This window comes from Bufo bufo, chromosome 3 (assembly GCF_905171765.1).
Source record: "Bufo bufo chromosome 3, aBufBuf1.1, whole genome shotgun sequence".
NCBI classification, from domain to species: Eukaryota; Metazoa; Chordata; class Amphibia; order Anura; family Bufonidae; genus Bufo; species Bufo bufo.
The window spans coordinates 647,539,061-647,564,842 of record NC_053391.1 but is presented as its reverse complement, the minus strand read 5'-3'; the positions used below and the strand labels follow the sequence as shown (position 1 = coordinate 647,564,842).

Below are 25,782 nucleotides of genomic sequence, written 5' to 3'. Positions count from 1 at the left end.
TGATCACAAACTTATCAGTTAGACACACCTTCCTAGCTTGGAGTTTTCCAATCATTGTCGGCTAGGCAAGTACATATGATAAGGAATGTGATGTCATTGTATTACCCAAAATGCACTTCTGCTGTTGGTGAAATGTTACTCATTTACCCCTAGGTGACACTATGACCTAAGCTATTAGTTTAATTCTATAAAGGATTAAATATCCAAGTATGACTTTATCTCACATTCTATACACATGACCTCTGGAACCTAAATCAAAGCTAGAGGGATTAATTCTAACACTTCTACTGATTGCTGTAGGAAACACAGTTTATTTAAAACTTCTCACTCCTCGTTTTTAGTCAAATATAAGCTGAGTACATAAATTCTAATTTGTACTTAGTACATAGAGTAAAAAACATGTTGAGTACATATGAATAAAAAAACTAAAATAAATAAACTACACATCTAATAAAATCATGGATAACGAAATCCCCCCGAGACAAAAAAAAAAGGTTATGAAAATATACGGTTATTTCATATATGCTGGATACATAATAGAATACTATCTATGTTACTTGTGTGTATTGTATATAGTAGCCAGTAAAATGTAATGTAAAGCTGACTCACATATGCTTCACACAGATCAAATACATCACGTCGCGCGGAAAACTTGCTCGTGTGAAAGAGGCCTGAGCCTCTCAGTATTAGCTGGCTGTGCATTTAACCCCTTCCACAGTGCAGTGCAGCTAGAGTGTAATAACAGTACAAATGAACAGGATATACCGTATTGCAAAAACATATTAATGCAGTTCAACAATATAAAACAGTATAAGTACACACAATAGCATACATTACAGTGCAAGTTAAAGGGGTTCTGCAGTTTGTTTAAACTGATGATCTATCCTCTGGATAGATCATCAGCATCTGATCAGCGGGGGTCCGACACCCAGGACCCCCGCCGATCAGCTGTTTGAGAAGGCAGCAGTGCTTCTCACTGTTTACCGCCGGCCCAGTGACATCACGACTAGCATGAATGGCCTGGGCGTGGCTAAGCTCTGTTCACTTGAATGGAGCTTAGCCCCGCCCACGCTAGTTGATACTACTCGTGACGTCACTGGGCCTGCGGTAAACAGTGAGAAGGCCGTGGCGCTCCTGGAGCGCCGCTACCTTCTCAAACAGCTGATTGGCGGGGGTCCCGGGTGTCGGACCCCCGCCGATCAGATGCTAAAGATCTATCCAGAGGATAAACAAACGGCAGAACCCCTTTAACCCTCCAAAGTGCAATAAAGTAGGGAGTCGATGGCTTTCCATAGTAGCAATGTCCATGAAGTAGCCTTGCTCCAGGACACCACACGAGACATCTGATGGCTGGGGGCTCTGTGTGTTGCACTGTAATCCCCCCCAGTAGTTGTCTGCACCTTCTCCCTCACAGATCTGTAGGGGACTATAGGGGGCTGAGGAATGGTTATTTCTGTACTAGTTCCCAGGTATGTTGGAGGCTGTCAGTACAGTAGGACTAGAGAAAAGTGTGCACGGTGTGCGATAATATGGAGTCATTTGTTTTGAGCGGAACTTTAATCCCGTCGCGCTCATCCGGAACTGCGGGCCGTGTTCCTCGCGCTGGGGGAAGGTTTACAGTGTGACACCAGCGCGGGAGAAGCTGTTCGCTGAGAGGAGGACGGGGCTCGGAGTGGAGTGAGGGGCTCCGGGCAGCGGCTGACGTCTCGGATGCTACTCAGGACGGGTCGCCATGCTGCTCCCCTCCGATGTGGCCCGGCTGGTGCTGGGTGAGTGTTCGCTGCAGGGCCCCACGTACTGGGGCTAGTTACCCACAGGCCTCCGCCGCCATCGCCTCTGTTTGTATACGGACACCCGTGACCTCCGCCCTGTAGGTGGCACTAAAACTCCCAGCATGTACACACCGCTTATGGTCTCAGGCAGTGGCTTCTCCCTTCTTGCAGCCTCACCAAGGCCTCTTTATATTTCTAATACTTTTAAAGATCTTTGCTTGCTGTCAGTGGAAGGAATATATTTTAGTTACACCAGAGGACATTATTATTATTATTATTTTTTTTTTTGTTTTGTTTTCTAATTTTTTTTTTAAATAACCACCACGCTGCCGGAGCTGTCCAGGGAGTCGTACTTACCTTCTCCTCGACTTGTATACGAGGACAGGGGTCACGTGTGTCGCTGCAGCGCTGACCTGTCCCCAAGTGTCACGAAGCACAGTGTAGACAGTGGTCACATTGTAGACACATATACATACTTGAGTCCTGACACTAAATTCCGATTGCTTTGGTCCATCTCTGCGGTCTCAAAGCTTCAGTCGTCACTTCTCCACTTTCGGAGTAGCCACGGGGAGTAATGAGTGCTGCTGCAGCCGCTGATTGGCAGCAGCAGTGATGTGTCCCCCAATGCATCAGGAAGAACTGGACAATCCCTTTAACAGGTGATTCCAGTGACAATGAACTTCTCTTACATCCTATGAGATCATGTTGGTGAAGTTCAGTAATCTCGGTCCTCTACTGGTTTCTAGAATGTAAAGGTCTGAGCCCCGAATTTTTCTTGCTGCCAGTGTAAATTAGCGAAGTGCCGATCCTTGTTGTGGGATGGCTTTGAGCCAATCTCGTGACAAATAATTAATGCTAATTATCAACCTTAGTTTATTTCACAGGAAAACATTTCTGTGGCTGAATAACCCCATATTGCTCTGAATGGGACTTCTGTGCTCACACTCAGTTCAGCAGGATTCAGTCACATCTGGCTGCTGCCCATCCATTGCTAGTACTGTCGGCCATGGCCTGTTTTTACACTGTTTCCTTACAATTGTGTGTTGTTTTTAGGTTACTTGCAGCAAGAAAAGCTCATGTCTACCTGCCGATCCTTTATCGCGGAGAGTCCAAATCTCAAGGAGTATGCAGAGCATCACACAGAAGAGGGCAGCATTCCTGGATGCTTGCTGGTAAGAATCCTTGTAGTTCAATTTGCTTGCTGATCTTCGTTGCTGTTGGGCTAAACACCAACCCCTTATGGTCTGGACCTTTGCCTATTAAAGGGATTATCCAGGTAAAGATGATGACTAATCCTGAAGATAATTATCACATCGGTGGGGGTCCGAGTCCCAGCACTCCTGCCAGTCACATGTTTCAGGGAGCTGCTACGCTCACTGACACTTTACTGAGTAATGCAGGGTCTTGGCAGCTTTCCTGGCACAGCGCCATACAAAGTATAGTAGCTATGCTTGGTATTGTAGCTGAGCCCTATTAACTTCAATGGGGCTGAGCCACAACTAGGCCATGTGACTGGTGTATGGTGACGTCTCGTGGTCTTTGAAGAGGCCTCTTCTAACAGCTGATTGGTGGCGGTCCCAGGTGTCAGACCCCCGCCAATCTTACATAAATGACCTATCCAAAGGATTGTTCATCAATATAAATTACTGGATAACCCCCTTTATCTGACCTGTCACTGGTCCTGCTGCTGCTCTGTTCCTGCCAGCTTCTGGTCCCTGCAGGATGTTGTCTGGTCTTGTGATAGCCGCAGCCTGTCACAGGCCTCAGCGGTCACATTGGCTAGGACAATATGTCGCTGATGAATCCTTGGACAGGGGAGTCTTGCATAGGGGCTGTCTGCTGTCTGCTCCAAGGCTGGACAACCCCTTTAATTCTTTTATTATTTGAACAGCCTCATCAGTTTCTACAGTTAAACATTGAGTAAAACCATACTCGTTTTATTACGTAGTTCCTTTCTAAATGTCCAATACGATCTTCTTTTCAGTCTCTCTTTGGAAAAAACCTGACTACGATCCTAAATGAATATATCTCAATGAAGACAAAGGGTGAGTGTATTCCTGAATCTTCATGGCTTTCAGATTGAGTAGGGAAATATTAGAAGGACCAAATTGCATGATTTTCCTATTTTCTGACGTAAAGTCATGATTTTATGAAAGACACGGAGGCGAGTATTGCTTACCCTTTCTTTACTGTCCACCAATAGCAGCAAAGAACAAAACATAAGGAAAAAGGTAACCATAGTAACAGGCCCCTCCCCACTCTACTCCAGTATAATAACCCCAACGTCCTTAGGTTCTTCCTCTTTCTTTGGCACAATGCCAGCAACTCCAGACATTCTTCCTTATCCACCGAACTTTTCAACTTCATGGAACTGGAAACACTGCCTCATATTGGCGAACTCGGCAACTGTAGCTATCCAACTTGGCAACTGAACGCAACTGTTAGGCTCCTGACTGCCATGACGAATCACCCTGAAAATTAAGAGACAGAGAATTTGGAATTACACCCGACTCGGGCGAACGTCCCTGTGGATGAAGATAATTATTGAATTAGTCAAAACAAGGGACAAACAATATCTCTGAAACAAAGAACATAACGGGTAAATATCTCTGACACAAAGAACATAACGGGTAAATATCTCTGACACAAAGAACATAACGGGTAAATATCTCTGACACACAGAACATAACGGCTAAATATCTCTGACACACAGAACATAACGGCTAAATATCTCTGACACAAAGAACATAACGGCTAAATATCTCTGACACAAAGAACATAACGGGTGGGTAAGGGCGGGGCAATACTCACCTCCGTGTCTTTCATAAAATCATTACTTTATGTCATAAAATAGGAAAAATCATGCAATTTTATTTTAAGACACGGAGGCTCCTATTGCGAGTTCAAAGCTGTTCCATCACAGACGAGAAGGCGTGTTGAGGCGGACGAAAGTAGAATTCCTTGAAGGTGGATACTCTGGAGCAGTCCGCCTACCTCATGACATCTTCCAGTTTCGCTCCCGCTACCACCATGGATGTAGCGGCCTCTCCCCTAGTGGAGTGAGCTGAGAATACCGCAGGGTCCACTCCTGCTAAGGAGAGGACCCACTTAACCCAACGAGCCAGCGTGGTGCTGGTGACTGGCATGAATGGACGACGGAAAGAAAGAAAAAGTTGGGAGAAGCTGGGGAGCGATGAGTCGAAGTACGAGCCTCGTACTCTTTGAGGCAAGCCACCGGACAAAGCGTCGGGGTTGAAGGGAAAGCGGGATAATGCACCATCCTGATATGCGTCTTGGTACGGCGAGTGATGTTGAAAGTGACGCCCTCTGGCGTGAATGAACGGGCGTCGTAATCCAGAGCTCTGACATCAGATACTCTCTTGCAAGAAATGTGGCATAGAAGAGTAACAAGTTTGGCAGATAACTGATGCAAGGAGAGGTCCGAGTTGGACAGCCAGTTGGAGAAAAGGGACAGAACACAAGACACGTCCCAGGTAGTGGAGAACCGAGGCCGAGCAAGGCGGGACCCCCAAAGAAGATGGCATACCAGGGGGTGTTGGCCAGCCATCAAAACCCTGGAGAGCTGAAGGAATAGCCGACCTGAACAGATTAATCGTGCGGTATGCCTTGCCCTCTTCGAGCAAAGATGACAGGAACTGTAGAATCTCCACTACAGGTGCTGTAAAGGGATCTAAGTCCGTGCCAAGCACCAGCTAGACCAAGCTCTCCAGGCTGCTCTTTAAGATCTTCTGGTGCCTGGAGCCCATGAGTCCTCCAAAAGGCTACGAGTTGTCTCCGAAATTCCCTGGATTGTCCAAGGATTCCCGAGATCTTGCAAGCTAGGAGCCGTAGAGAGCCGTCCAGAATGAGGGGGTGTTCCAGTCCGAACGGTCCCAGCAGGAGACCCCTTAAGTATGTCAGGAGGAATGGCGTGTCCACTGACAGCTCTAGCAAGTGGGGAAACCACGATTGGGTGCCCCAAAAGGGGACCACCACAACAAGGTTGGCCAATTGTTGGCACACTTGGTTCAGGACCCGCGGGATCATGGCAAACGTCTGTGTACCCGACCAATCCTGTAGAAAGGCGTCGACCGCCGCCGCGTCCGGGCGCCAGCTGAAGAAGTGAGGCAGCTGGGTGTTGAGGCGGGAAGCAAAGATGTCGGTAGAAAAAGGACACCAGTGAAATGAAATAGTAGCGAACACCTGTTTGTCCAACTTCGAATCGCTGCCGTCCCTGAGGTAGCGAGAGTTCCAATGAGTGTTGTGGAGTCCCGGAAGGTATTCTGCCAATACCACAATGTCTCTGGACAGACAAAATGACCAGAAATCTTTCGCTAGCTGAGACAACATAGCGGAGTGGGTGCCGCCCATAGAGTTGACGTACCGGACTGCCGAGACGTTGTCCATGCGCAACCTGATGCATGCCTTAGCTATTCCGTTCGCAAAACTGCGAATTGCAAAGGATCCCGCTAGAAGTTCCAGAACGTTGATGTGTAGTCTGGTCTCTTCCTCTGACCAACATCCTCCGGTGGTCACGCCTTCGCAGTGAGCGCCCCAACCCCGGAGGCTGGCGTCCGATTCCACCGTAAAGTCTGGTAGGGAGCCGAAGATTGGTTTGCCGTTCCAGGCTGAAAGATTGTGGCTCCACCACAACATCTCGTCCCTGGTCTCTGCATCCAAAGAGATGAGGTCTGCGTACGAAGCTCCCGCGTGTTGGTGAGCGATCTTCAAGCGCTGTAGGGCTCGGTAATGCAGCTGGGCTGGGAAGACTGCTTGAATAGAGGAGGCCGATAAGCCGGGCTAGGTGGCGCAGTGAGATCTGTGGTACTGTTAAAGCGCGGCGTAACTCATTGCGGATGGAGTGGATTTTCTCTCGAGGGAGACAAAGAGTTGCTGTGGACGAATCCACGGTGAAACCCAGGAAGACCATGGTACGTGAGGGTACCAGCACAGATTTTTCCCGGTTGAGGAGAAATCCCAGACATAAAAGATCCATAGCCCAGCTCAGATCGTTCCTGGGCCATGATGAGGATGTCGTCCAAGTAGATTGAGACGCACCCCTCGACTGCGTAGCCAAGCCATAGCAGACCGCATCAGCTTGTGAAGCACCAAGGAGCGGATGACAGGCCGAAGGGGAGACATTTGAACCGCCAAATGGTCCCATTCCAAATGAAGCGCAGGAGGTCCCTGGAAGGTTCCGACACCAGGACTGTCAAATGCGCCTCCTTGAGGTCGAGCTTCACCATCCAATCTTTTTGGAGAAGGAGGTCCCTGAGGAGATGAATCCCTTCCATCTTGAAATGGCGGTAACGCACAAACTCGTTTAAGGCTTGGAGGTTGATTACTGGGCGCATTTGACCTCCTTTCTTTTCCGCCAGGAAGTTGTTGCTGATAACCCCCGACTGAAGGTCTGGAGCAGGTTCCACCGCTCCTTTCCGGTAGAGGTCTGACAGTTCCTGGTCTATCAGGGTCTGGGTCTGATGGGAGGGAACTATGGGATGAGGAGGAGGAAGAGAGACAGGGGGGTTTACCAATTCTATGTGGAATCCCTGAACTGTGGAGAGTACCCACAGGTCCGAGGTGATGTTGGACCAGACATGAGAAAAAAGACGGAGCCTCCCCCCTACACAAACATCCAAAGAATGAAGAGGAAGAAGTGGAAAACTTACCGTAAGGTCGTCTCGAAACTGAGGAACCTCTGTAGCCCCTGAAGCGGCTTGGACCTCCCCGAGAGGGGAAAAATGTAGTGGGTTGTCTCGCCTCCTGGTAGTTGGTCCGTTGTGCAAAGGACCTCTGTGTGAAGGAGCCTCGACCCGATCCACGGGTCTGGAAGGATGACTGGCCGGACAGGCGGCCCCTGGAACTGCCGACCCTGGTAGAAACCCTACCTTGAAACACCCTCTTCATGGAGGACTGGGCTTTATCTAAAGCCGTGAAGGCGCAAACAAAACGGCCCATATCTTTAATGAATGACTCCCCAAAGAGTAAACCTTGGGCATCCTTACCTGCCTCTGTAAGGGTGAGGTTGGCCAATTTAGGCTCCATCTTAAAAAGAGTGGCCTTGCGCCTCCCTATAGAGAGTGAGGCGTTGACATTACCCGCCATGCAAATGGCTCGTTGTACCCAGCCCCAGAGCTCCTCTGGGTCAACTTGGCTATTTTCCGCTCTAGCGGCTTCCGCCCGTTCAAAGATTCTGGCCAAGGGGCCAAAAATGTCCAGGAGCTTGTCCTGGCATGCTTTTAGGGCTGATTCTAGACTCCTGCGGGGGTTCCAGACGGATTTGGCCAGGAATTGCACCATTTTAGGGTCCACCACTGGGGTTTCACAGACCTTATTGGGTATAATAGGTCTTGGGCATTCCGCCTGTAGCTTGTTGCGGGCCTCCTTGCTAAGGGGGCACCGCACCCTGGCTTCCAAGTATCTGGCCACATGATCTACAGGGAGCCACTCCACGGATCTGGGGTGGTGGAGGGTGTCTGGGTCAAACAGGGGTTCCCCTATTGGTTCAATTAGCGTGGCCGAGGAACCAGTGGCGACCTCCGCTAGGGAGCCGGTGGCCGAAGGGGTAGAAGGGTATCGGTCCACTGTTATATCACCCAGGTCTTTGTCCGTATTCCCTAAAGCGTCAGTCAAAGCCTCCTCATCTGAGCCGAATTCTGAATCGGACTCTGTAGCTAGTTGTGCTCTGGCACATTTCCAGGGGCGCGCTTTTTCTGCCTGGCGTGTACAGGCTCTTTTGCGCGACATAGGCGCGCCATCTTGGGTGGCAAAAGACGCACCACTCAAGGTATTTCTGGAGGCAGGTGGATCGGGTGCTGGTGGCCGGGTCTCAGACCTAGTTTGGGGAATCTGAACCCCGGCAGAAGGCGTGTGGGCCATAAGGGCTTCAGAGATTGACCTGGTGAGCATGGAGGAAACAGAGCCCATAGCTGCGATAATAGCATCAGTTACTGAGCGCTGGAGAGCCAGGGCCTGGGGATCAATAATTCTGGGATCTGAAGTTTCCCTGGGAGATAAAGGCCCAGGATTGGCAGAAGCCTCCCCCAGGTCAGGATCTGTGGGGGAAGGGGGATTTAGAAGCACTGGGAGGAAAGCTATGGTGTCTGAAGTCTCGCGAGGCTTCGGACGCTCCAGTCTGGGGGCGTGGCCACGGCGCAGAGCGCACGAAGGCTGGGAGGGGCGGAGTCCCAGGTCCCAGAAGATGGCGAAAATGGCCGATCAGAGCGGCTGATGTGAGAAGGAGAAGCAGCAGGGGCAGAGGGATAGAATCTCATACCCTATGCCCTGGTCGGAAGGAACGGGTAGAATAGGAAGGAATATTCAACTTGGGTAATCACTTATGACAAAGGGATAAAGTAATAAGATAACTATAGGGAGAGAGAAGGCATATGGGGAAGATAACAACCCCACAAAACCACTAAGGTGTATCAAGACACAATAGAAAATTACCAACACAATATTGGATTAACAATTGAATGAGAAGCACTTATCTTTGGCAGCAGCAAAGAAAGAGGCAGAACCTAAGGACGTTGGGGTTATTAAACCGGAGTAGATTGGGGAGGGGCCTGTTACTATGGTTTCCTTTTTCCTTTTGTTATTTGCAGCTATTGGTGGACAGTAAAGAAAGGGTAAGCAACTAGGAAACTTTCTTGAGCCCTATATTACAGTTTACATTAAATGCACACTTATGATATATCTCAGGATATACCATAAAGGTCTGATAGATGTGGGTTCCACCTCTGGGACCTGGACACCTCTCTAGAGCGGGCTCCGCCAGCCTGAATGAATAGAGGTGGTTGGGATTTCGGTAACAGCTGAGCTGGCTATCTCCTGGTAACTCCAGAGTAGCCCTGCAAGCTGACCCGTTTTCATAATCCCAACAACTTCTCTATTAATACAGACAATGTCCTGGTGTTAGGGGCTTCTCATTCTAGAGAGATGTATATGTATATATCTATGCCCTTTATATATCTCCAAAATTAACTGAAACTTCTTGTTTAGAGAATCAAGCAGAAATACCATTCATGGTGTCGTCTCTCTGGAGGAAGCTTGACCTCACGCTGTCCCAGATCAGGTACAATTATACACTGCTCCATGATTTGTGAAATGTATTGTACACGTTATGTGGTCCTTTACATGGACATTTAATAACTGATATCTCTACCCTCAGGACCATACAAGAATCAGCAGCATTTAACAACAATCAAAGAGGCAAGTGAACTGTGTAATTGATGGCTTTATTGAAGGGGTATTCTGATAATTTAAAGTTATCCCACTGCTTGGACCCCCCCAATCATGAGAATGGGGGCCCCATACCTCACAGTGCCCCCCCAAACAGATTAGCAGTTCTAACATGTGTCCTCCACTCCTTTCATCTCTGAGACCTAATGGAAATCGCCCGGAGCTGTACATGCCTATCTCCATCACTCTCATAGAAATGAATAGAGTGACATTTTGCATGCCCAACCTACTGCTCTGTTCATTTCGGGGTGCCCTGCTGGATATGTGGCCCCCTTTCTTGTGATCAGTGGGGGTCCCAGGTTTAGGACCCCCTCCCATTTACTAGTTATCTCCTATCCTGTGATTAACATCAGATTACTGGAATACCCCTTTTAATGTTGTTTTGTATCTTTGTAATGGAGCTTCCTAATCCTCTATGCGGAAGCACAACTCTCTCTCTCCCTCTCCCTCTCCACGTTATAGGGCAGGAGGAGCTGAGCAAATTAGTAAACAATTTAGTCAAACATATCATTATCATCATTCATGAATTTAAATCTCTGCTCATTTTATGTTAAGGAGTCAAGTGGGTGGAGCCAATCAGTGACTGGCAGCTAACTGTACATGACAAAGCATACAGAGAAGGCTGTCCATCACTCAGTAGGACCACGCACATGACTGCATGAAAAGACCAGAGGTTTAAATGAATAAATTACAGTTTTTACAGAATTTATTCTTGCAAAACTGGATATCAATCTGCTCAGCTCCTTCTGCTCTAGAACATGCTGCCTGCAGATTGCACTGCGTTTGGTGGTGACAGGTTCCCTTAAAAATGGTGACTGCTTTGACTACAATAGCTTGTAGAAATCATTTTTAGATATTACTTCATGTAGGCTCACGCTTTTCAGTTGGAAGCTGTTCCTGCATTAAAGGGATTCTGTCACCAGGTTTTGGCCTATAGAGATTCGGACATGCACGGCTAGATCGCCGCTAGCATGTCCGCAATATATGTGTCCTATAGGGCTGTGTGGTTTCAATTTCTTTAAAAAAGGATTTTATAGATATGTAAATGAGTCTTGAATGTGTCCAAGGGGATGTACTAACCTTCCTTGTGCCCAGCCACGCCCGCCTGTGAAGGAGCCCAGCACCGCCTATGTCCTCCGAATCTCCTCCTTTCATCAACGATAGATTGCCGTAATCTCGCGATGCGCAGTTCTTTCCCTGAGGCGGATGCCAGCACAGGGAAGGAACACTATACCGGCACTGCGCATCAGCTATTATCTCATAGGAAAGCCATACAGTTTGGTTGCTGAAAGGGAAATACATGGATAAAATTGTTCTGCTAGAGGGAGAAATGCTCTCTGCTAGCAATTCTTCAGTTTTATGTCAAGTAGAGGGAGTCTCCCTACTAAAGGGGTTATCTCTTCAGGATTATTACTGTTGCCTTTCCTTAATTAAAAGGGTTTTCCAAGACGTCATGTACACGAATGTTGTTTGGGTCCGCATCTGAGACGCGTTTTTTGCGGCTCTGATGCGGACCCATTCACTTCAGTGGGGCTGTAAAAGATACGGACAGTACTCTGTGTGCTGTCCGCATCTGTACCTCCCTTCCGCGGCCCTGAAAAAAAAAAAAGTCCTGTTCTTGTCCGTATCGTGGACAAAGATTAGGAGTGGTCTGTTGAGGGCTAGACCTTCCATTCTGCAAAATGTGGACCGCAAACCACTGTACAGCCGTGCGCATGAACGTATTTTCTTTCCATGTCTGCTCTGGTTTAATTTTTTGTGAATGCGGAACCATTCATTTCAATAGGTCCACAAAAAAAAAAACTACTGAAGTTACTCAGTGTGCATTCCGTAGCCGTGTTTCTGTTCCGCACAAATATAGAACATGTTTTATTACTGTCCGCATTATGGGCAAGGATAGTACTATTCTATTAGGGACCAGATGTTCCACAAAATGTGGAATGCACACGGACGTCATATGTATATTTTGCGGATCCGTTTTTTGCGAACCGCAAAATTCATACGGTCGTGTGCATGATGCCTTATACTGCCGGGACCCCCACCAATCAACCGTTTGAGAAGGCACTGGCACTCCTGTGAGCACCGCAGCGCTTATCAAGTGGCTGTGCTTGGTATTATGCTCAGCCCCATTCACTTCGGTGGGGCTAAGCTGCTCTTGGGTGTCGTCATTGGCTGATCGGCGGGGGTCCCGGGTGTCAGACTCCCACTGATCAGATACTAATGACGGATCCAGAGAATAGGTCATCAGATCTAAAGTCTTGGAAAACCCCTTTAACATTACTGCAGTTCTTTCACAGCTATGGCGTATCCATTTGCTTGGATATCCACAGACTTGGATTTATTTAGTAACTTTTTTTTTTTTTTTTTTTACTGTTTTTTTTTTTTTAAATCTGTTTTTAACTTTCTTTTAATAACTCCACAGCACGCACAAGAAAGGGGATAAATGACCGCTTACGACAGAGAATGCTGACCTCCCCTCTGGCTGTTTCAGGTTCACCGATACATCAGACATCTACCCCAATAATGGCAAATCAGAATATTTTGCCACCTGTTCACACACCAGGTGCCTTACCACCCATCGCCAGCTCTTCATTTGGAGAAGTGTCTACTGTACAGAACAGTAACTCTACCTCCATCAGCAGTGAGTGCAATTGTAGCGCAAGTGTTTTTTGTTGTACAGTTGATGCTCAAACCTATGTATTTCTCCTGTGACTGATGTCAGTACTTGGTTAAATGCTAAACATTCATAGCACTTTTCTTGTTTTTTTTTTTGTTTTCTTTTCTGTCCTGTCACTTTTACAGTGAGATTAGGGAAATATTTCAAAATTAGAGGTATTTCTCCTTTTTTATTTTTTTTATCTGAAAAAGAGAGTTGTGCAGTGTGTCCGGAATACAAACCACGAATCTGTAGAGCGATACAATATCTGTGTTACTGATAGGATAGTAGCCATGCTGGTCCCAATAAGAGCAGAACAATAGAATGCTCTCTGTATGGGAATTCATTCCAAGGGGCTAGGTGTTACACAATTTATCAAGAGAATTACTCGCGGTGGCGGTCATATTTTCCATATTATCGACATCTGTAATCCTCCTGAGGAAATTGTGTTGTGCGGATGGAGAGATCTGTTTTCAGTTAAGAGCTGTAAGGTATTTTGGAGCAGTAAGATGATAAAAGATTGTGTAACAGATCAGGGGTAAGATACTAATGCATCAGTAGAGGACAAAGAGACCACTTTGTTACATTAACCTAGTTTGGGGCCATACTGCTTGAAATTCAGTGGGCTCCATTAGGCTCTGCTATGCTTCTGCTTTGATCCAGTTAAAAGGGTTTTTCCAAGACTTTAAGACACCCGGGCCCCCAGCCAATCAGCTGTTTGAGCAGCTTACCAAGCATAGCGCCATACAAAGTATAGCGGCTGTGCTTGGTGTCGCGGTCAGCCCCATTCACTTCTATGGGGCTGAGCTGTGCCTAGGCCACGTAACCGATGAACGTGTCATCACTTGGACTAGGGAAAGCTGAGGCCACGGCGCTACTGTGAGCGCTGGTGAATTATCAAACAGCTGCTCTGTGTTGGACCCCCTACCTATCAGAGATTGATGACCTATCCAGAGGACAGGACGTCACACTTCCAATCTGCCGGGGTCTGCAATGAGGGGGGGCGGCCGCCTCAGCGCTGAGACAGAGTCACAGTGAATAAATTAGTGCCTTAACTAAAACTGGACCACCCATTGAAGTAAATAAAGTATTGTGTTATAAACCCGATAAAAGTTCAGAATCTGAATTGGTAATGGTCAGTAAGGCTACTTTCACACCTGCGTTTAGGTGCGGATCCGTCTGGTATCTGCACAGACGGATCCGTACCTATAATGCAAACGCTTGTATCCGTTCAGTACGGATCCGTCTGCATTTCCATGAACAAAAAAAAAAATGCAAACGGATCAGTTTTGACTTGCATTGAAAGTCAATGGGAGGCGGATTCGTTTTCAATTGCACCATATTGTGTCAGTAAAAACGGATCCGTCCCCATTGACTTACATTGTAAGTCAGGACTGATCCGTTTGGCTCAGTTTCGTCAGACGGACATCAAAACGCTGCAAGCAGCGTTTTGGTGTCCACCTCCAGAGCGGAATGGAGACGAAACGGAGGCAAACTGATGCATTCTGAACGGATCCTTATCCATTCAGAATGCATTGGGGCTGAACTGATCCGTTTTGGGCCGCTTGTGAGAACCTTGAAACGGATCTCACAGGCGGACCCAGAAACGGCAGTGTGAAAGTAGCCTAACGCCACTGCATATTAGCAATCTGTTGTTCATTCTGATCTAGTTGTGGAACCCGAAGCAAGCCGTTCTGCAGGCTGTACACAAAGAAAACCTCCACCTGCAGCCACCGCTTCTCCTATGAGGCGAAAACAGTGAGTTTCTCTTGCTTTTGTGTTGAGTTATACCATTAGATTTATTAATGCAGTGGAATACTAGATGTTTATTATGCTGTCATTAAATGTTTTTTGCAGAGACGTACAGAGGAGGAGACGAGCAGCTCCATTGAGCTCCACTGCACTAGCCTCAGATGGAGGTGTGGGTGAAGATGGTGATTCCCTTCAAGGTATCATTGATGGTGACTTTCCTGTAAGTGAACTAAACAGGTTAATGACATATTTAAAGTGTATAAATTGTACTTGTACTGCAATCAGTTCATAGTTCTACATATAGAAAACATTTGAACACTTAGTGTCTGCTGTCCATAACTCATCAATCTGCAGTGGGAAATGCGTGGTTTGCCATCCATTTGCTACATAGGACATGTGCTAATGTCTAATATTAGGCATCAGCATAATCTCATGAGGTGTTTTAAACCTACTGCTTCCTCCAATGTCCCATGCAGATAAGCTGTAATCTGAAGCAGTGGCATCATATGAGTATTTCTATAACCCCGGCCACTGTGAGCTGAAACGTTGCTACTGTTCCACATGGGTGAATAAAGACATCACGTTTTTTCAAGTCTTGGAGTGCTGTCCGATTTCATGCGTATATTAAGGGTGAGAAGCTTTTTCCCTTGGACGCTGCACCTGAGCCAGAATCTTCATTCATTTATTTATATATATATATATATATATATATATATATATGGGAGTGTCGTTTTTGCGTACAAAGCAGACCCCTAAGTCCTTCCCTGTACACAACGACTTTTCCGTTGTTGTCGCAAAGGCTTGGGACCAGCCAGGTTTGCGCTTCATTGTCCCAAAGCGGTTAGACTTGCTCTACCCTTTTCCAATTGATTGTGTGGAAAAATGGGCCTCACCTCCGAAGGTAGACCCACCGTTCGCTTGCCTCGCAAAGAACACGACTATTCCGGTGGCGGATGGCTCCTCTCTCCAGGACCCAGTAGATCGGCGCATTGACTCGCTATCGAAGTCGGTCTTTGCAGCCAGTGGTTCAGCCTTACGCCCGATCTTCGCATCTGCATGGGTAGCCAAAGCGGTTTCGGAGTGGGCCCTCCGTTTGAACCAAGACCTTGCGACCAATCTTCCTCTGGCGGAACTCCAGTCCTTGGCGGTACAAATTTCGCAGGCAGGAAAGTACCTCTGCGAAGCGGCTCTGGACGCGGGGACGATGGTCGCCCATTCCTCGGGTCCCGCGGTATCTATCCGCCGAGAACTGTGGCTTAAAGTCTGGTCGGCGGATTCATCCTCCAAAAGTTCTCTTTCAAGACTTCCCTTTGCCGGGTCTCGACTCTTTGGCACCCGGCTAGATGATATTATTTCGGAAGCAACAGGGGGAAAAAGCACCCATTTACCGCAACCCAAGGTGAAACGTTCCTTTCGTCCTAGGGTCACATCTTCCCGTTATCAGTCCTTTCGTAGGTTTGCGGGCACTCGTCCGGTGGCCCCACCTGCATCTAGGCCACCCAATCAGGACTTGCGAAAATGCCCATCCTTCAAACCCCAGCCAGCATGGCGTCCGCGAGCGCAACAGCCTCGTTCCGCTCCCGGGAAACAGCCCTCAGCATGAAGGTGCGGCCCCACCCTTACAGGTGGGGGGTCGTCTCCTTCTTTTTCAGGAAATGTGGCAAACTCATATATCGGATGCTTGGGCACGAGAGGTAGTGACATCAGGATACAAGATAGAATTCAAATCTATCCCACCCAACTGTTTTTTCCTCTCCCAGCCGCCCAAGGGTCCAGGTCGGGCGGCTGCTTTCTTCCAAGCAGTCCAGTCCCTTCTCATACGGGGCGTGATAATTCCGGTCCCCTTACACAAAAGATTTACGGGTTTCTATTCAAACTTTCGTAGTACCCAAAAAGGAAGGCGATGTTCTCCCAGTGCTGGACCTCAAGATAGTGAATCGCTTCCTCTGCATTTAACGGTTCAAGATGGAGTCACTCCGCGATTGCCTCTTTGGTACAGGGGGAACTCATGGCATCGATAGACATCCAAGACTCCTACATACACATTCCCATCGCACCCGCTCATCAACGTTTTCTTCGTTTTGCCATTCATTCATGTCACTACCAGTTCGTCGCCGTGCCATTCGGCCTAGCGACAGCTCAGAGAGTGTTCACAAAGGTGCTTGCCCCGTCTCCTGCGCTCCAGGGGCATCACTCTCCTCCCTTATCTAGACGATACCTTGATCAAAGCATCTACGGTCTCCCAATGCGAGGAAAGTCTTCAGATCACTTTGAGCACCCTGTCCCGCTTCGGGTGGATAGTCAATCGGCGGAAATCCTGCTTATTTCCCACCACACAAATCAGGTTTCTGAGCATGATACTAGACTCAGGTGCAGCCGTGGTACGCCTGCCATTGGACAAGAGCGTGGACATTCAGAGATCTATACGCATATTACTCCCAACGCCGCAATACGTCTATCCGCAATTGCATGCGGGTGCTGGGCATGATAGTGGCCTCCTTCGAGGCCATTCCCTTTGCTCAATTTCACACGAGGTGTTTTCAACGAGCCATTTTGTCATCTTGGGATAAATCCCCGGATTCCCTTTATCGCCGGATCCGGCTGTCCCTCCAAACACGTACAGCCCTCGGTTGGTGGACAGAGTCTGCCCATCTGTTGGCGGGGAAATCCTTCCTTCCAGTTATATGGACGATCATTACAACAGACGCCAGCCTTCGCGGTTGGGGCGGAGTTCTTGCCACACGGACGGTCCAGGGTGTTTGGTCTCCATCGGAGTCCAAACTTCCCATCAACATACTGGAACTCCGGGCCATTTATCTCTCCCTTGTCCATTGGACTCCACTTCTGCAGGGTCGTCCGATCAGGGTGCAGTCGGCCAATGCCACAGCTGTGGCCTACATCAACCACCAAGGAGGGACTCGCAGCCTTCCGATGATTCAGGAGTCTGCGAAGATTTTGCAGTGGGCAGAGTCCCATGTTCCGATGATTTCGGCAGTCTTCATCCCGGGAGTGGACAACTGGACGGCAGACTTTCTCAGCCGGACAACAGTGGACCCGGGGGAGTGGTCCCTCCATCCGGAGGTGTTTGAGGCCATCTGTCTCAGGTGGGGACGTCCGGAAGTGGACTTGATGGCGTCCAGGTTCAATCACAAGTTCCCGTGCTTCCTCTCTCGCGCAAGGGATCCAGCAGTACACGGTGTGGACGCTCTCGTGGCGCCTTGGGACAGCTTCGCGTTTCTTTACGTGTTCCCACCGTTCCCACTTCTACCTTGGATCCTACCCAGAACTCATTCTTCTGCTAGGAGATGCTCCGTGGCCTCGGCCAATCAGAACCGATCTACTCTCCCAGGGCCCAGTTTTCCATCAGAGTTTAGATACGCTACGTTGAACGGCGTGGCTGTTGAAACCTTTCTGTTGAAACGCAGAGGTTTTTCTGATGTGGTCATTCGAACCATGATTAGGGCCAGGAAACCTTCCTCTTCTAGGATTTACTACCGGACCCGGAAATCCTTCTTGTGTTTGGGCGAGGAACGAGCTCTTCCTCCTAGGCGTTTTTCCCTTCCTACGGTTCTAGCGTTCCTTCAGTCAGGATTGGACCTGGGCATGGCTCTGTTTCCTCAAAGAGCAGGTCTCGGCCCTGTCCATTTTTTTTTTCAACGTACTCTAGCCGTCCTAGGTCCGGTCAAGACTTTCTTGCAAGGAGTAGCTCACACCGTTCCAGCATAGCGGCCCCCATTACATTCCTGGGACCTGAACCTGGTTCTCGGTGCACTCCAGACAGCGTCCGTCTACTTTCCTGGAAAGTGGCCTTTTTAGTGGCCATTACCTCTATTTGACGGGTTTCGGAACTGGCAGCTCTCTCTCTTCTACAAGGAATCCTTTTTGGTGTTTCACCAAGATAAGGTGGTTCTTCGTCCAGTGCCATCTTTTTTACCAAAGGTTGTTTCTGCCTTTCACGTGAATGAGGACATTGTTTTGCCCTCGTTTTGCCCTCAGCCTTCTCATCCGCGGAGGTCTCCCTCCATCGTCTGGATGTAGTACAGGCCTTGAAGATCTATCTGTCGGTGGTGGCCCCCTTTAGACGCACTGACGCTCTGTTCGTTATCTCGGATGCCCCTCGTAATGCTTTGGCTGCTTCAAAGATGACTATTGCTCGGTGGATTCGCTCGGCAATTGCCGAGGCCTATCGTTCCAGGGACAAGGTTCCTCCACCTGGGATCACGGCTCACTCTACCAGAGCGGTCGGGGCTTCTTGGGCACACCTCCACCACGCTTCTGCGTCTCAGTTGTGTAAAGCAGCGACTTGGTCCTCTCTACACACCTTTACTAAATTTTACCGCGTGCATTCATTGGCCTCGGCGGATGCTTCTCTCGGCTGCAGGGTTCTACAGGCCGCAGTTCAGGGACTTCCATAGAGAGTTGGTTTGGGAGAATTTTGTTTCCCTACCAGGGGACTGCTTTAGGACGTCCAACGGTCCTGTGTTCCCCAATGATATGAGCGAGAAAATTAGATTTTTGTGAACTCACCTGTAAAATCTCTTTCTCGCTTGATTCATTGGGGGACACAGCACCCACCCACATATTGTTGTGAGGCAAGTGGGGTTCCTGATTTGTCTGTTGGGACCTTGTGTTTGGTTCGGTCTCATGACAGTGTACAGTTTTCTGTTGATTTTTACTTTTAATTTGGTCTCTCCTACTGCTGGAGCACAAACTGAAATGCTCTCTCCAGGCTGGAGGGGGTATAGCCTGCAGGGAAGGAGCTAACAGTTTTCAGCCTAGTGTCGCCTCCTAGTGGCAGCAGCAAGTTATACCCACGGTCCTGTGTCCCCCAATGAATCAAGCGAGAAAGAGATTTTACAGGCGAGTTCACAAAAATCTCATTTTCTTGCTCTGATTCTCCCCTTGCCCTGCTCTGCATTGCACAGGGCAAGGTCTGTTTGTTGTGAGCCAGTAATGTACCGGGCTTCAAACAGTATGCTAGGCGGAGACTTCAGCCTATCAGGGAGCCCATTGACGTCGATGCATAACTTGTCTCAGTTTCACATGGCAAATTTTTCGGACTGCTGACCTTCCATTTTTGGCAGCAGATTTGCAGTTTGTTGTGCTGCAGATCCTCACACACATTTGCACCATCATGGGGAATTTGTCAGGTTCCGTGCCAAGATCTGACGTTTAAATTTTATTTTTTTTCTTCAATGCGGATTTCAAATCAATGTATGGGAAAATTTGCGACCTGTATATGAGCACAGATTCCAAATCAAAACCTTGAGAGGCACACTATACAATATGGGGTGGAATACTCCTCAAAATTCATGTGAAAATTCCACTCTAAACATGCGAATTAACTGCAGGAATACATGATTTTCCATTTCCCATATCCTGCTTCTCCCTGTGTCATACTCGCGGGTCTAGGAAGATCAGATTCAATATGTGGATTTTTTGGTGGATCTGTACATTGGAGATGAAGAAAAAATACATGTGGGAAGTAGGGCTGAAACAAATATTCGATTTAAATGAAGTAATTAGACACAAAAAAATTCATTGATGCAAATTTTTTGCATCGAGGATTCGTTTGTGTCATACGACCACGGAGAGGGAGTGAAGCGCTTGCTATTACTTACCGCTTCGTGGGCACCCGCTGGCCGGTACCAAGCTGCACTGGATCCTGTCACATCGTCCGGTCATAGTGCGCGCTTACGTGCACTGACCCGACACTGTGTGACGTCAGGATCCAGTGCGGAGAAGAGGAGGAAGGAGCTGTGGAGCGGAGCCCCTACAGGAAAGGTAAGTATTTTATTTCACTGGTGCTGGGGACATGGCACTGAAGGGGGACAGCCGGCAATGGATGGCATGGAGGGGCAGATGGGAGTGGGGGACATGGAGGGGCTTATCTGATGGCACTGGGGGACATGGAGGGGATTATCTGATGGCACTGGGGGACATGGAGGGGATTATCTGATGGCACTGGGTCACATGGAGGGGATTATCTGATGGCACTGGGTCACATGGAGGGGATTATCTGATGGCACTGGGTCACATGGAGGGGATTATCTGATGGCACTGGGTCACATGGAGGGGCTGATCTGATGGCACTGGGTCACATGGAGGGGCTGATCTGATGGCACTGGGTCACATGGAGGGGCTGATCTGATGGCACTGGGTCACATGGAGGGGCTGATCTGATGGCACTGGGTCACATGGAGGGGCTGATCTGATGGCACTGGGTCACATGGAGGGGCTGATCTGATGGCACTGGGGGAGTGGGGGACATGGCAATGGATGGGCTGATCTGATGGCACTGGGGGAGTGGGGGACATGGCAATGGATGGGCTGATGGCACTGGGGGAACGGAGCTGATGGCACTGGGGTGGGGGGGGCTAGCTGATGCACCTGGGCTGATCGCACAGTGGGAACGAAGGGTGTTGGGAACTGATGGCAGGGGGTCTGATGAGTTTTTATAAAGGAAAACAGTCTATGAATTCATTTTTTCTTATTAGATTACTTGATTAATCATAAAAAATAATAGTTTACTGCAGCCCTAGCGGGAAGCATATTCAAAGATAGAAGGGCATAACTATTTTATACTGATTGTTAAAAAATACAGAAGCTTAAAAAAGGAAACCACACAGCACAAGAATCTGGTGGTATGAACATGTGGTGGTCAGCATTAACACAAGTAAGTCTTATCACCCCTTGATGAAGCTTTTGGCAAAATGTGTCAGGCGTGGTGTCCTCTACTGGTGAGAGTCCAGTCATTAGGTATATTGTCACCTATGACTTATGGGGGCTTGATCTTGTGACTGCCTGGTTATGCTTTTCGAATTTGTTAAAGGGGTTGTCTTATCTTAGACATTGTTGGAATATTGAGCATATGCCACCATTGTCAGATCTCCAGAACGGGGCCCCCGAAGTGATCAGTCGTTCATGTGTGGCCACCCTCCATCCATTTCTTTGGGACTGCTATCCGGCAGTTATGTTCGTTGTGCTATCCATTCATTTCTATGAGATGTCCAAAAATAGTCGAGAGCACGCTCAGCTATTTTCAGAATTCCCATCGAAATGAATGGAGAGCCACACATGCGCCATCGATGCACACCTTCACTTTCAGGGACCTGTTCTGGAGATAGGTGCTGGTCGCACCTATCTGACTTTGATGGCATATGCTAGTGATATGCTATCAAAGTCTGCAATGACACAACCTCTTTAAGTGTTTGGATACCTATCCTGCACACCCTGGATGATATAAGACTTTTTTTTAACTTGCGCTGTTCTTTGAATTTACGTCCTGCATGTATTTTTTTTCTTAGTAATGTATACTGTTTCTTGCGCATAGGACTTTTATTGTGTTTGGCCTTTATTAGTTTGTGTTCTCCAATATGGGTTAACTGATAATGTAGGTTTTACCAACTGCAGCAGCAACTACACTTGATTGATATCTTGTAATTTTATGTTAAATATATCCTTGTGTCCAAACACTAGACAAAAGATTAGAACTAAATTATCATTGTAATGTTTTATTGAATCGATGTACCATGTATACTTGATTTATATAGAAATGAGCTCAGCATTTACATTGAATTTGTGATCTGGTTGTTTTACCATTAGCAAATGGTGATCGAAAATGCAAGGGAAAAGATCTTAAGCAATAAGAGTCTTCAAGAGAAGCTGGCAGAGAATATTAACAAGTTTCTTGGAAGGTAAGGATAAGAATAAGTGTTCATTTTAGCAGGTAATTATATTTTTATTTATTTTTTTGTTCCTGTAGACTTCTTTCTTATTGCAGCCTGGATTAAGAGTTTTATGACATTTTAAAACTAATGACCTACCAATCAAGAGTTTTCCAAGGCTTTAATACTGATGGCCTACCAATTAAAAGGGTTTTTTCAACTAGTGATACTGATGATCCTGGGCATAGGTCATCAGTATTAATCAGTGGGGGCCCGACACCAGGGACCCCTGCCGATCAGCAGTTTTTGAGAGCGCTGGAGCACCTGTGAGCACCGCTGCCTTCTCGCAGCGAAGTACATTGTATAGCGGTTGTGCTTGGTATTGCACTCAGCCCCATTCACTTCTATAGGCCTGAGCTACTCCCAGGCTACATGCCTGATGGCCTAGGAAAAGCAGAAGCTCTGGTGCCTTCTCAAACAGCTGATCAATGGGGGTCCTGGGTGTCGGACCTTCATCGATCAGATACTGATGACCTATCCAGAAGATAGGTCATCAATATTAAAATGTCACAGAACACCTTTAATCATCCGTGCATCTATTCATGTACACAGATGTTAGAGTGAAGGATACGGTTTCTTGGAAAAGTCCTTATTGTTTGCATTTATCTAATATGTTAGTATAATGTTTGAATTTACATATAATAAAAGCACCCATCGTTAATTCTTCTTCCTTAGTGACTCGGCTGCACAGAGCTCCAAACAGGCAGATGGAACAGCTGCCGAGCAAGACACCTCTATTGATGAGATCCTTGGCCTGCAAGTAAGTTTGTCATAAGCTCTTTAAAGGGAATCTGTCACCTGGTTTGAGCATATTAAGTTGTTACTACTGCCATGTACAATAAAATACCTTATTTCTTGCTGTAGTCTTCATTTGTTTTTTCATTAGCGATAAAATCAACTGTGTCCGAGGTGCCCAGAGGGGCGTTATTATCCTTCTCTGGATCCCAGGAACTCGCCCGTACAGTGCCCAGCCCGCCTACCTTTAGATCCCAAGCACGCCTTTTTTAGCATAAGTAACTGCCCACACCCGAACTCTTTGCTGCCGCCCCCCTCCGCTATGTGAAATCTGTACTGTCCTGGAAAATGAAGGTAACAAGTCATTTCTCGCCCAATTCCTTGGGGGACACAGGAAACCTTGGGTATAGCTCATCTCCATAGGAGGCGTGACACTAAGTGAAGACTGTTAAGCCCCTCCTCCAGCAGCTATACCCTCAGCCTGGAGCGAGCGACTACCAGTTTTTTGCTTAGTGTCAAGGAGGCAAGACACTCTCTGCACTGCAGAGCTGTCTTTGCTAAAGATTTTATTTTTTCTCTTTTTATTATTTTCAACTTTTTTCCTTTTTTCAACAGGGACAACAGAGTCGCAAAGACCTCTCTGTTTTCCCGGGGTTGAGCTGCGCCAGTGCCGGTTATCCGCACTGCTGCCTCCCCCACAGAAGAAAAGGAGGACCAGGGCAGCCCAGCTCCCCTGCATCCCGCCAGCACAAGGGTCGCCCGCCTGCAAGCCCCTCTCCAGCTTCCTGCCACTTCGGTGCCAGTGGCTGAAGGGGCGTCCCTGCTGGATGGACTGAGGGTGAAAAAGTCGACTGGTGAGGTGGCTATGCAGCCGTTCCAACCCCCCCCCCCCCACCCCCGTTAGGGTTTTAACTTCTGTGTTCCCTCTGCCTAGCCTTGTCACATTACAAGGCTTACTGTCGGCTTCCCCCCCCTTGTGTGTGGAGCAGGACGGAGCGGTGCTCGTGGGGGAGGGTTTACTGCACAAGTTTACCTCAGGTGCTGCGGCCTTGTGGGGCCGCCTTTTGTTATCTCGGCCAGTGCTGCCGCTGTGTTCAGCTGTCGGCTGACTTCTCTTGCCGGCTACCGGTGTGTCATTCGCCGCCGGTGTATAAGGAGGTGGTCGGGGGGCAATATTTTCTCGGCGGCATATTTGTTTGAATCGCGCGCGCGAAAGTTCCGGCGGGGGGCGGAGCTTCGTTCCGCTTCTCCTGTACATGTTAGACATTCAGTCGGGGGGGCGGACGTCTTTCTTCCCGCTCCTCGCTGGCCCCGCCTCCTCTTCGTGCCTGCTCTCAGGACGGATCGTTTTTACCTCAGGTTTTACCTCTGCTGTTGTCGTCTGCTCCCACTGTGACCTGGTAGGACTGTTGACCCTTTCTAGCTCTGCAGCCCTCTGGCCTGGACGCTTTTATATTACTTCAGCCAACATGTCTGACCCCTCAGCGCCGGCCGGTCCTTGGTATCACACCTGCACCGCATGTAAGGCGCCCCTCCCTCAAGGGCAGCCTGACCCGCATTGCTCGGCTTGCAAAGCCCCATTACAGGGTCCGCCATCTGTTGTGTCACCCCCTGGCCTATTGGATCCCCCTGACTTGGCTAGGTCCCTTTCCCAGGCTGTGGTCAGCCTCTCTAACGTTGTGGGCCGCCTTGCAGAGGTATTGCCCGCTATCTTAGCTGACCCGTCTGAGTCCCTCTCTCCAGGCGACACCTCCAGAGCCCGTCAACCCCAGAAGCGGTCTAGGGCGGAGCGCCTATCATCCTCGGATGCTTCAGTATCACCCCCAAGGGTGCGCTCTCAGTCGGGCCCTTCCTCGATACAGGATATGCCCTCTGAAGGGGAACTAGTTGATTCAGATTGTGATATGGACTCGGCCTTGCCTTCAAAACTGGCTTCTGCTGTGGGCCATCTTATTAACAATATTCGTGATACCTTTAAGATTCACGATGATCCTCCTAATTCTGAAAAAAACAGTGTTTCCTTTTTTCGCCAAAAACAGACGTCTGCAGTTTTTCCCCTCCACACTGACTTCTCGTCGGTGGTTTCCAAGGCCTGGGCCCGCCCTGATGCCCGTTTTACCCCGCCTAAGAAGTTGGATATCTGTTATCCATTCCCGGCGGATTGCATTACAAACTGGGCGTCACCACCCAAAGTCGACCCCCCGGTGGCCCGTTTGGCAAAAAGCACGGCTATTCCCGTTGCTGATGGCTCTTCCTTACAATCCACTGAGGATCGCCGTATAGAGGCCATTACCAAAGGTATCTTTGCAGCCTCCGGTTCCGCCCTCCGGCCGGTCTTTGCTTCCGCTTGGGCTGGAAAAGCGGTTTCAGAGTGGGCTTCTCAGCTGGATCAGGAGCTTGAATCCGACGTCCCTATTCAGGACCTCCGTGCTCTAGCCCAACTTATCGTTCAAGCCGGCAAATTCGTCTGTGAAGCATCCCTTGATGCGGGGGCTCTCATAGCCCGTTCGTCTGCCCTGGCCGTTTCGGCCAGGAGGGAGCTTTGGTTAAAGGTTTGGACGGCGGACTCCACGTCAAAGCGGTCTCTTACTGGCCTTCCCTTTACTGGTTCTCGATTGTTCGGGACCCGCTTGGATGAAATCATATCCGAAGCCACGGGGGGGGGAAGAGTACGCATCTTCCTCAATCTAGGACTAGGACCACCACTCGAGGCCGTCCCACTTTTTCTCGCTTCAGGTCTTCCCGCAGAGCTCCCGCACCTCGCACCTCTTCAGGTCCATCCCCTAGCTCTGTCCAAGACAGACGTAAGAAACCTTTTTTTCGGACCCAGCCCTCCTGGCGCAAGTCACAGCCTGCTCGCCCTCCCGTGACCAAGCAGAACACTACCTGAAGGTGCGCC

At 48.6% G+C, this 25,782-nt stretch overlaps 1 protein-coding gene across 3 annotated transcripts in view; it reads left to right on the top strand.

Moving 5' to 3' along the window:
• The first annotated feature begins 1,608 nt into the window (after nt 1-1,608).
• LOC120996369 (protein NPAT) overlaps nt 1,609-25,782 on the top strand; it is a 47,890-nt gene continuing 23,716 nt past the window's right edge. For 2 of the 3 annotated variants that reach the window (XM_040426251.1, XM_040426250.1), the window contains exons 1-10: nt 1,609-1,769; nt 2,826-2,944; nt 3,757-3,817; nt 9,774-9,846; nt 9,943-9,983; nt 12,436-12,654; nt 14,340-14,427; nt 14,527-14,641; nt 22,027-22,118; nt 22,824-22,908. In XM_040426251.1, coding sequence (XP_040282185.1) covers nt 1,733-1,769; nt 2,826-2,944; nt 3,757-3,817; nt 9,774-9,846; nt 9,943-9,983; nt 12,436-12,654; nt 14,340-14,427; nt 14,527-14,641; nt 22,027-22,118; nt 22,824-22,908 — 930 coding nt within the window. In that variant the 5' untranslated portion in view covers nt 1,609-1,732. The remainder of the gene's footprint in view (nt 1,770-2,825; nt 2,945-3,756; nt 3,818-9,773; nt 9,847-9,942; nt 9,984-12,435; nt 12,655-14,339; nt 14,428-14,526; nt 14,642-22,026; nt 22,119-22,823; nt 22,909-25,782) is intronic. The other variant, XM_040426252.1, reaches the window with a different exon arrangement.